Genomic DNA, 12,217 nt, shown 5'->3' with positions numbered 1-12,217 from the left:
TGATATCCGTTAACTTACATCATAAAGTTTATTGTTGTCTCATTTCATGGTTATATCACACGAGTACAACTGCTCGCTACATATTTTGTTTTTGAAAAAAATTTACGTACTTAATAATTACTTCATCGCTTTGGTCTTCGATTCTACGCTACTTTTGTTTGAGCAAGTTCGACATTCAGATACCGTCTCTAAAACGGCTGGATATACGACCCTGAAATAAAATTAAACAATTTACGCTTCCCCGTACGGAGTTGGGGCAGTTCTATCACATGTTATGGATGATGGGAGTGACCAGCCAATTGCTTTTTCTTCCAGGGCACTGAACACTGCTGAACAGAAGTATTCACAGCTAGACAAAGAAGGCGCAAGTGTGATGTTCCTGTATGGACGTCACTTTACTATCGTTACTGGCCATAAACCGCTTGTTTCACTTTTCAGCAAAAAGAAACAAGTACCTACTACTGCATCACCAAGGGTGCAGAGGTGGGCGGTGACATTGCGGGGTTACGAGTACGACATCGTTTACAAGTCTGGCAGTAGCCATGGGAATGCCGATGCGTTGAGTCGTCTCCCTCTACCCATCACCACCAGAATTTCAGCAGAGGAAACCGTATTTCTCTTGAATAAAGTTAATGTTTCACCTGTCACCGCAGCCCAGATCCGCAACTGGACACACCGGGATCTAGTCCTTGCAAATGTAAAGGAGTATTTGCTGCGTGGTTGGTTAAGGACCGTGAATTATTACCGTATAAGTCAAAGAGGGAGGAGCTTAGCGTTCAAGATAGCTGCATATTACGAGGAGCAAGGGTTGTGGTACCCCCTCAGGGCCGTAAGCGAGTCCTCGAAGATCTTCATGAGGCACATCCCGGGATATGTCGAATGAAGGCATTGGCACGGAGCTACGTCTGGTTGCCAACCATTGAGAAGGAGATAGAGTCCATGGTGAAGACATGTGAGGCATGCCAGATCCACCAGAAAGCTCCTGCCTCAGCACCACTTCACCCCTGGGAGTGGCCAGATCAGCCCTGGGAGTGGCCGGATCAGCCCTGGGAGTGGCCAGATCACCCCTGGGAGTGGCCGGATCAGCCCTGGGAGTGGCCAGATCAGCCCTGGGAGTGGCCGGATCAGCCCTGGGAGTGGCCAGATCAGCCCTGGGAGTGGCCAGATCACCCCTGGGAGTGGCCAGATCAGCCCTGGGAGTGGCCAGATCACCCCTGGGAGTGGCCGGATCAGCCCTGGGAGTGGCCGGATCAGCCCAGGGAGTGGCCGGATCAGCCCTGGGAGTGGCCGGATCAGCTCTGGGAGTGGCCAGATCAGCCCTGGGAGTGGCCGGATCAGCCCAGGGAGTGGCCGGATCAGCCCTGGGAGTGGCCGGATCAGCCCTGGGAGTGGCCGGATCAGCCCTGGGAGTGGCCGGATCAGCCCTGAGAGTGGCCGGATCAGCCCTGGGAGTGGCCGGATCAGCCCTGGGAGTGGCCGGATCAGCCCTGGGAGTGGCCGGATCAGCCCTGGGAGTGGCCGGATCAGCCCTGGGAGTGGCCGGATCAGCCCTGGGAGTGGCCGGATCAGCCCTGGGAGCGGCCGGATCAGCCCTGGGAGTGGCCAGATCAGCCCTGGGAGTGGTCAGATCAGCCCTGGAGGAGAATTCATATAAACTACACAGGACCCTTCATGGAAAGGATGCTACTCATAATCGTGGACGCACTCTCCAAGTGGAGTGAAGCTCATATCATGGCGAACACCACATCAGGCAGTACCATCAACAAGCTGCGTGAAGTATTCGCTATCCATGGTTTTCCAGAGGTAGTGGTGTCCGATAACGGTTCCAACTTCACCAGTGAGGAATTTGCAACGTTTATGAGACAAAATGGTATAATCCATAAGACCACAGCTCCTTACCATCCTGCTTCAAATGGTCTTGCCGAACGGGCAGTACAGTTGATTGAGGATGGTCTGTTGAAAGAGCCTGGTCACACGATGGCAACTAACTTGCAGTGGTTGCTATTCCGCTACCGGATGACCCCTTACACAACTACCGGAAGGTCACCAGCAGAAATGCTAATGGGGAGGAAATTGAGGTCGCGTTTTGATTTGCTCCACCCCAACCTACAAGGAAAGATGTGGCAGAAACAAGAGCGAATGAAAGAGCAACATGACGCCCACACCAAAGATCGCCAATTTAAACCTCGTGATAATGTTTATTTTAAGAACTTTGGCTATGGTCCCAAGTGGTTGGCTGGAGTTATCAAGATAGTTACAGGCCCAGTCTCACACCATAGTCGCAACGGACGCTCGCGAACACCGTAGTCATGTCGATCACCTTCGGCTTCGTTACCAGAAAACAGAGGAAAGCGTTCCCAGAACCGAAGGACAGTTAGACGTTGATACTGGGGGACCAGTTTCAGTGGGTGATACTAATGCGAGCAGTGGGTTAAAAGAAGGAAGCAATACCGAATTAGACATGGAATCTACAAGCGAACTAATCTCGTTATCAGAAGAACCAGACTCATCAGCCGCGGTCATCACCCAACAAGACACTGGACAGCCGAAACAGTCAGAAGTTGAGCCGGTGTCACCTACACCAGTACGGAGATCAGAGAGGGAAACAGCCTACGCACTTACAGGACTTTGTTGTATATGCCTAGAACTACAGGAACTGATTTCAATAGTTTATATTGTATGTTACGTTTAGCTTAAGGGGAAGGAAGTGTTGTATATTAGCATAAATTAGGTACATGCCTTGAGCCTCACTTCCATGTGAGAGGTCGGTCATGTTGACATGCCTTCGCACGGGCGTGAATTAAAGCGTTTTGTTAAGAATTACTCGGCTTCTTCAGTTACCCACACCAAAATGGCGCCGTGTTAATTTTTTGTCACGCAGTAGGATGAGATGAAATGGTTAGAAAAAATAAAACAGCTTAAAGGCTGTTCATTTTCATCTACGACTAGTCTTAAAAATGCATATTGAATGCTTTACATTGACATTTGGTCAGAGCACTGAGAGGACAAAGAAGACAAAAAGGATTTAGCGATTATTACATCTCTAGTGAGATGGAACAAAATATGATGTTTACATACACAGCAAAAATGTGAAAGCAAATTATATTATATCACTGTTTGTGCAAAAAAATGTGGGTCCTTTAGCATTTCATCCATGTTTTAGGGGTCATACATCATTTAAATTATATGTAAGCTATATAGATATCTAAAGGACCCATCTTTTAGCGAGATAATCATCATTTTGTACAACTACTTTGGTAAACTATGATAACTGCAATGGCACCATGTTGGGTCAAGTAAAGCAAAGTAAATGCTTTCAAAATTGCAAAATCATTTGAATTATCAATAAGTGGCTACTTTAAGTGCAAGCAAGATATACGTTTTTTATTTGTATAAGGTTATATTTACATTTTAAGCCCACTAACAAGAGCAAAAGCACTGTATTTCCACGTCGAATAAAGTTGCAAGGGTAAAGACGCTGCATGTAGCCAAAATTGTTTTCTCTCACGCAAATTCACGCAAGCTCGAGCAATACTCCTTATTTGGTACTCATTTCGCGCCAACTCGCGCCAACTTTATCCGTGAGGGGACTGGGCAAGTAGGTGTTTTACAGACTGGTATATTCAAAAGGCTGTAAAAAAAATCGGGGTTTATGGGAAATCGGAGATTTTTTGTAATAAAGATTCTTCTAGCATTGAAGATATTATATTTGATGAATGAACTGTTTTGGAGGATATTGCTTTTATTCCTTCAGATGCACTTTAAGAGTTTGATGCTACACTTTAAATGGAAAATAGATCACAAGGGATGTAGCAGATCACTAGGGATGTAGCAGATCACTAGGGATGTAGCAGATCACTAGGGATGTAGCAGATCACTAGGGATGTAGCAGATCACTAGGGATGTAGCAGATCACTAGGGATGTAGCAGATCACTAGGGATGTAGCAGATCACTAGGGATGTAGCAGATCACTAGGGATGTAGCAGATCACTAGGGATGTAGCAGATCACTAGGGATGTAGCAGATCACTAGGGATGTAGCAGATCACTAGGGATGTAGCAGATCACTAGGGATGTAGCAGATCACTAGGGATGTAGCAGATCACTAGGGATGTAGCAGATCACTAGGGATGTAGCAGATCACTAGGGATGTAGCAGATCACTAGGGATGTAGCAGATCACTAGGGATGTAGCAGATCACTAGGGATGTAGCAGATCACTAGGGATGTAGCAGATCACTAGGGATGTAGCAGATCACTAGGGATGTAGTATATCTACAGTAGTAGATTTTGTTGTTTACCTCATTACCTGTTTTACGTGTAGTAAGCAGTATGCTAAAGTAAGCTTATGTTAAAAGAGTAAGAAAAGGGGTACTCACGTGGGAGTGCATGCACTCAGCTTGCTCATTCTGACGCTCAAGCTCCATCTCCATGGCATCATAGAACTCTTCTTCATTTAGAGCACAGTGGGGTCCTTCCTACAAAACAAACATTATTTCATTTAAATTACCATAGAGAATATTATAGTAGTTCTGACACTAGGAAATTGTGTTTCGAGGCCTTTATAATGATAATAAGATCACATACTAAAAGGTACTTGTATCCATATATAAAGTTATGTTTTCTCTGCTCGCATTCATTAAATGTGTTATTTGCAGACATGATGATATATTTTCAAACAAAGAAGGCATATGGCATAGCATAAGCTTGTTGTTAAGACAGAGGAAGTGTCAAGAGGTAAATTTACTTATCTGTGTAACTGCCCACTGGCAAACCCATGTAACCACAAACTGGCAAACCCATGTAACCACCCACTGGCAAACCCATGTAACCACCCACTGGCAAACCCATGTAACCACCCACTGGCAAACCCATGTAACCACCCACTGGCAAACCCATGTAACCACCCACTGGCATACCCATGTAACCACCCACTGGCATACCCATGTAACCACCCACTGGCATACCCATGTAACCACCCACTGGCATACCCATGTAACCACCCACTGGCATACCCATGTAACCACCCACTGGCATACCCATGTAACCACCCACTGGCATACCCATGTAACCGCCCACTGGCAAACCCATGTAACTGCCCACTGGCAAACCCATGTAACCACCCACTTGCAAACCCATGTAACCACCCACTGGCAAACCCATGTAACCACCCACTGGCAAACCCATGTAACTGACGACTGGCAAACCCATGTAACCGCCCACTGGCAAACCCATGTAACTGACGACTGGCAAACCAATGTAACCACCCACTGGCAAACCCATGTAACCACCCACTGGCAAACCCATGTAACCACCCACTGGCAAACCCATGTAACCACCCACTGGCAAACCCATGTAACCGCCCACTGGCAAACCCATGTAACCGCCCACTGGCAAACCCATGTAACCACCCACTGGCATACCCATGTAACCGCCCACTGGCAAACCCATGTAACCACCCACTGGCATACCCATGTAACCGCCCACTGGCAAACCCATGTAACCACCCACTGGCAAACCCATGTAACCGCCCACTGGCAAACCCATGTAACCGCCCACTGGCAAACCCATGTAACCGCCCACTGGCAAACCCATGTAACCGCCCTAGCTCAGAGTCTACCTCAAAGTCAGGGCCTCCAAGGAAGGCATGTTTCTTGGCCGAGACGACTGACTCCTTGACTGAAGCTTCTGCCTTCTTTCGCTTTTCTATTTCCTGTAAGATAAGAATGAATACCTACTGAAACTTATGCAACCCCTACAATTCATTAAGGAATTGACAATACTACAGAACACATGCTGTTGATCAAGTGTCAGACTTCCGTAGTAGATGGCTATTTTTTATTATTAGTTATCATATTATCAATAATAATGTTTAATTTTAATTAAACAATAAAAAAAAGAGACTGCCTGACATTCTTCAAATAAATAAGTTATATGATAGGCTTACCCGCTCTAGTCTCCTCTGCCAATAGTCCTCCCGTTTGCCCATAAGGTCAAGGCAGTGTTCTAGAGTGGCCAGGATGCCTGCTGTGGTTGCCTTGAATGTGATGGCCTCCCCACGGAAGTCAATACCCTTGGCAAGAGTAGCCATGTCATTATGGTTCTTATTACCCAGTCGCTCAGCCATAGAGGCAGGTGTGGGCGTCTTAGAAAGCTCATCCATTTCATCATCAGCATCATGATCCACTATAGATTAAAAAAATGGTGAGTTGTATGATGAACCACTATAGATTAAAATAATGGTGAGTTGTATGATCCACTATAGATTAAGAAAATTGGGAGAATTATGGAGATTTTACAGTATTTTTTTGTGTGAGATGCTTATTTGGAGGCAGTGCTGATTTTAGGGTTGTTCTATTTTTTTGAATTCTGGAAATCTATAGGTTTCCTAAAAGGTTATTCTTGATTTTCCTTCCTCCACAATAACAATAACATTGATCACTAGCCATGTTTGTGCTCAGACATCAAGTTGTATTGCATGAATATAGTGTGTTGTTGACTTGAACATGCTATATTTGTGACATTGTTTTTCAGCTACTAACTGCAAGGATCCCAAGGAGATCAGGTGACCAAATACTTTAGCAGGTTCACATAAATCATACAAACACTAAAACATAAAAACAACGTACACCCTTCATTGCTACCATAGAGTTCATCATGGCTACTGTCTCTTATATCTTGGGTTACACTAGTGCTGGCACAAGCATCAAAGTAGCTCTGTAAGGTGTCTATCTGCCGGCCCACAATATCACGGAAAGTCTCCAGTTCTAGTAACTTTTCTCGCAGACCACGTCCCTTCTGTAATGACACAAATACAGTACAATAAAAGATTGAAAGTTAGAGATTACTTATTATGTTTGTGATTTATATGTTTCATAATGCTGCAATAAATAAGAATCAGTTTAGTTCAGGGTTTAGGAATGATACAGTTTCAAAAAAAGCACCCACTGAAAATCAAGGGTTACTTTACACCAAGAAAGAAAAACATAATTAGAACTGAGATGTAAGGAGTTTTTGTGTACAGTTACAGAAATACTTAAAAAAACTATTTCAATCAATAAATTAATAAATAATTATAAATTAGTAAATTATTAATTAATGAATTGCCAAACTGGAGACCATTGGAGCTGATCTCTGAGGCAATGAATGTACCTTAAATGATGAGGTTGACAAAGTGGTGCCCAGGCTGGTGACAGATGACAGTGAGAGCATGGATCCACCTTTCCTCAGGCTAGTCTCAGACCCATAACCAGACTCTGCTGCCTTTAATGGAACAAATAATTAACTTAAAGGCCTTATCAAATGAACAAGTACAGAGAGGCAGAAAGAGTTTATTTTCTTGATGTCCACTCATCATTTATCCCACTAAAATATAATAGTCCAATAACAGTACAACTGATGTGGGACAAATTAGCACTATACATTTCCCTTAAAAAAATATTCTAGTAGTGTAATGATTGGGGTACTACCTGAGGTGTTATTATCAATATACTAAAAGTCTAGAGAAAAAAAACAGAGCAAAATGGGTTCTATTGTTATCCATGAAGGTATGTAGCCTGAAGCCGCACACTCAACAAACAGAGCAAAATGGGTTCTATTGTTATCCATGAAGGTATGTAGCCTGAAGCCGCACACTCAACAAACAGAGCAAAATGGGTTCTATTGTTATCCATGAAGGTATGTAGCCTGAAGCCGCACACTCAACAAACAGAGCAAAATGGGTTCTATTGTTATCCATGAAGGTATGTAGCCTGAAGCCGCACACTCAACAAACAGAGCAAAATGGGTTCTATTGTTATCCATGAAGGTATGTAGCCTGAAGCCGCACACTCAACAAACAGAGCAAAATGGGTTCTATTGTTATCCACGAAGGTATGTAGCCTGAAGCCGCACACTCAACAAACAGAGCAAAATGGGTTCTATTGTTATCCATGAAGGTATGTAGCCTGAAGCCGCACACTCAACAAAAATCTCTTGTGACTACAGCCTTTACAAAAATCTCCAGTGACTTTTAACAGAGCTTGGTATCTATGCTTTACTCTCTTTCTCTCAAGTTGGCATTTACTTTAAAGGATAGAAATAAACACTACCTTGACAGCTTCTAAAGCATCCACCCATTTCTGACGCTCCTCAACACTTTCGGCTCTTAGGTAATACATGCAGTCATTGACAGAGACATCAAATCGACACTCATCAAACTCATGAGGCTGTGAAAGGAATTAGGAATGAATTGGTTGGACAAAAAAAAGAAATAGTTATTTTAAATAGTTATAATAGTCTAAAAATAATAGTTATTGGCCACAGAGAGTTTTGACAGAGTCACTGTATATTCATTAGCAGAACTGCCGAGAATATTGATAACGTGCAGGCTCTCACACTTGGAACATTGTAGAAATTAGTACATGCTTTTAGAACATGCTAGAATAGGATTTGTTTACTTAAGACATCTAAGGCCTTCAGGTAGGCTACCATAGGGTGTACTACTAAAAACCATCCAAGGCCTGAAGTAGGCTACCATAGGGTGTACTACTAAAAACCATCCAAGGCCTGCAGGTAGGCTACCATAGGGTGTACTACTAAAAACCATCCAAAGCCTACAGGTAGGCTACCATAGGGTGTACTACTAAAAACCATCCAAAGCCTGCAAGTAGGCTACCATAGGGTGTACTACTAAAAACCATCCAAGGCCTACAGGTAGGCTACCATAGGGTGTACTACTAAAAACCATCCAAGGCCTGCAGGTAGGCTACCATAGGGTGTACTACTAAAAACCATCCAAGGCCTGCATGTAGGCTATCATAGGGTGTACTAAGGCTACCATAGGGCATTCTACTAAAAACCATCCAAAATCCTCGTGTGATAAAAGAAAAATGTAAAATAAATGTTATCTTCCTTGGAAGAGTCTTAAATGTTTTATTGATGAAAAATCATAAACATTTAATCACCTTGGATTAAGAAGTTGATTTAATAATTGAGGAAAATAGCATGACAAAATCTAACTAATAAGACTCAGATAACTAGAGTAAATAAGGAGAGTGCTGCAATTTAGGTTTCTCGTTTTGAATTCTAATATAGGTGTAATTTGATTAGCAGTTGAAATGTCTCAATATTCGTTGACAACTTATCCGCCCCTAAAGCTCGTGACTTAAATTTCCTCAGAATAATAACAGAATACAAAGCTCGAAACTATGACTCATAATCTCACAGAATTGGAAAATGGAGTTCTCATCAAATCCACTTTATATGACACTTTAGTAAACGGTAATCGATTACAGACAACAAACAGTACGTGAAGTAATTGTATTGTACTATCACTCGCACAACACTAGATCACACAATCAAACAACCTTGATTTCGTAACAAGTACATTTTAATAAACAAGCTCAAGAAAGCTAGATAATATCTCCTAGGATTGAATACAAATAGAACGCGTAAAATATATAGTTTAGTTTCTGATAAGTTATATTCGACCTGAGAATGACAAAGAGGTGAGAAGGCGACATGCTCGCCGGTATTATTCTTACCTCAATAGACGCCTTAGCCATACTGATGGAACCACGGCAACCAAAAGCAGTATCAAACTCCGATTTATAATAAGAAAGAGTCCCTTCTCTCAAAACAACCCATCTCTCCTGCCAACCATGCAAATAATTCGTCCACTTGGAAAGATACCCTTGACTCGCCGGGACATTCGGCTGAGTAGAAGCATCCAATTCGTCTTCATCCTCGTCGCTAAAACTCGGAGTATGCTCCCCAGACATCACTAGGGCGTTAGCTGGACTATTCAGCTACGTTACAGTATTATTTGGGTAAAGTAAGGGTTATTTAAGAGGGAATATTAAAAGATTTTCTTTCATCGCTGCTTGATGTTGGTCGGTCTGACTCGTTTCTCAGGGACGTAGATTGTGGTAGAGTCCGCGGACTCCCAGCGGTCATACCCAACTTCACATCGGAATTTTCCGATCACTATCTCCGGAAAGTGAGAGATTGTCGGAGAAATCCAAGATGGCGATCCGACTCGTGTGTGGTGACAGACCATATAAATATCTAGTCTTAGTCTACTCAATTTAGTTAGTGTTTATTAATTTATATGTCGTCAGGCAGATTAAAAATTTAATGAGCAAGAACGGACGAGTGAGTGAGTCAGTCAATTAGGTTCCTAATCTCGACTTAGAACGCGCGAGTTCGTTGTTTTGCGTGTCATCTCTGCTAATTAAGAATTAGCTGTGGGGGGAGTGGAGGGGTTGCGCAGCCATATGTATCATATAATACCTATCTGAAAAAAGCCTATTCATGATGTAATTTCTGTAGACTCTTCTGTGAGTTTTCATTGAAAATTTTAAAGTACTTATAATAAGTTACTTATGTTGACGAGTATATCCATGTAAACCCTCAAAATTAATTGATATAGAAAAGCAGGTATCAAAGCAGGTTGCATTGTGAATAAAACTTCATATGCTAAGAGGTACCCATTAAAGTAAGTAAAATAAGTACTCAATTAAGCTTACGCTAATAACTTTAGTAAAATAGAACAAAGGAAAAAAAAAGGAAAAGCACCCGTCAGCTGTCATGGTTCAAAGTTATATAAGATACATTATCAGAAAATTTAAAGAAAATAGTTGGAAAATTTCATTCAGCATACAACAAAGGCAGGAATTGTCTCTCTTACTCGTATGGGTACATAAGAGAGAGACGTAACTCTTTTGTCATATGGCCGCTATCTTTTTTTATGATGCTCGATTCCGAAGATGTTTATTTGGAAGTTTTCGACTGTGAGGTATGACCGCTGCAATGCCGCGGACTCGACCACTATCTACGTCCGTGGGAAATTGCTCCCTCGTTTCTCATATCGTATCCAGTCTTTTTCCAGGCAGCGTGACGTGAAGGCCGCACTAGTGCCAGGCCTAAACTATAGAACAATATATTTATTTCATGGATTTTTCCTTATTTTTCTAGCTTTGATCCGGGAAGCCCCTCGCAAATTACCGAACTTGCACCAAATCAGTCTAATATCTGGTGCGTGTCAAAGTCGAGCTCATTTCCAGTGGAGGCATACGTCGACCTTTTCAATGTGATTTTGCACGTAAGTGACTGTTATTAGATTTCGCACCGCCCCCCCCCCCCCCCCCCCCCCCCAGGCGGAAAGAAGACAACCGATTCGCAATAAACGTGCTATTTGTGTTATATTATGATCGATTGAGTTGAGAGAAGTACACCGATGAACAGTCAACAACAACGTTTTAATCCAAGATGGCGGACTCACCCTCAAGTCCCGGATGTACAAACACATAACACAGGGTTCCCAAATATGCCTAAGCTATAGCATAATACTACATCTCCCCTTTAAGCTAATCTCCTGGGGAGTCTAACAATCAATCTGCTAATCTGCTGACTCCTACAACGAAAGACAGTGAGAATGTCAGTAAGCAACAACCTATAAAGTTCAATGTCCCTTATGCTATAATGTTCAAGTTTCATTGATAAGTCTTTGTGGGGGTTTCACAATTCTGCCACTGCGGGTAGTGATTGGTGATGGTGCAGCCGTAGCAACGTTGTCGCTCTTAGCTGGTAGCACCGCAGGTTGTATTGTTGGCTTCTCTTCACTTGTTGGTGCTTGTGGTTTCTTTGGTGTTGCTGAGACCAAGGCACTTCTGTTTCTTCTTATCTGGCTTCCTTTCTCAGTCTCTACAATCTTGGAGACTTTGCTGGTGTTAGTACCTTTCCCATCCGATCTTGATCCCGAATCCACACCTTATCCCCTGTCTGGAGTTGCGGAAGCTCTTTAACCTGCTAACGAGTGTCATGTGACAGCTGTTGATTACTGCGGTAAGCTTCCTCCTTTGCCTTCAGCTTTACCAATTCGTTCATCTTCAGCTCTGGCTGTAGAGTTTCCGGTAGGGTTGGAAGTTGTGTGCGTAACTGTCGGCTCATTAGTAGTTCACAAGGAGCTAAGCCGTTCTGTAGTGGTGACGTTCGGTAGCTAAGGAGCCCTAAGTATGGGTCTTCGTTCTTCTTCAGGATTTCCTTGACCGTTCGAACCGCGCGTTCTACTTCACCATTGGCTCTTGGGTAGAGTGGGGAGCTTGTTACATGAGTTAACCCATAGTTCTTTGCGAACTGTTCATATAAATTACTTGCAAACTGGGGACCATTGTCGGATACGACAAGATCGGGGATGCCATGAGTTGAGAATATCTCTTTTAGGACACTGATTGCGG

General features: G+C 43.1%; 1 protein-coding gene across 1 annotated transcript in view; it reads right to left on the bottom strand.

Moving 5' to 3' along the window:
• The window catches only part of LOC5503840 (ceramide transfer protein-like), a 28,849-nt gene extending 18,927 nt beyond the window's left edge, over positions 1-9,922 (bottom strand). The window contains exons 1-7 of the mRNA XM_048727866.1: positions 9,524-9,922; positions 8,090-8,206; positions 7,152-7,262; positions 6,629-6,797; positions 5,947-6,185; positions 5,620-5,712; positions 4,379-4,477 (exon numbers count right to left, since the gene is read on the bottom strand). Coding sequence (XP_048583823.1) covers positions 4,379-4,477; positions 5,620-5,712; positions 5,947-6,185; positions 6,629-6,797; positions 7,152-7,262; positions 8,090-8,206; positions 9,524-9,760 — 1,065 coding nt within the window. The 5' untranslated portion in view covers positions 9,761-9,922. The remainder of the gene's footprint in view (positions 1-4,378; positions 4,478-5,619; positions 5,713-5,946; positions 6,186-6,628; positions 6,798-7,151; positions 7,263-8,089; positions 8,207-9,523) is intronic.
• Positions 9,923-12,217: the final 2,295 nt, after the last annotated feature.

Source organism: Nematostella vectensis, chromosome 5 (genome assembly GCF_932526225.1).
Source record: "Nematostella vectensis chromosome 5, jaNemVect1.1, whole genome shotgun sequence".
In the NCBI taxonomy this organism is placed as follows: domain Eukaryota; kingdom Metazoa; phylum Cnidaria; class Anthozoa; order Actiniaria; family Edwardsiidae; genus Nematostella; species Nematostella vectensis.
Note: the sequence above shows the minus strand (reverse complement) of the source record. Positions and strands in the feature narration are given on the sequence as shown.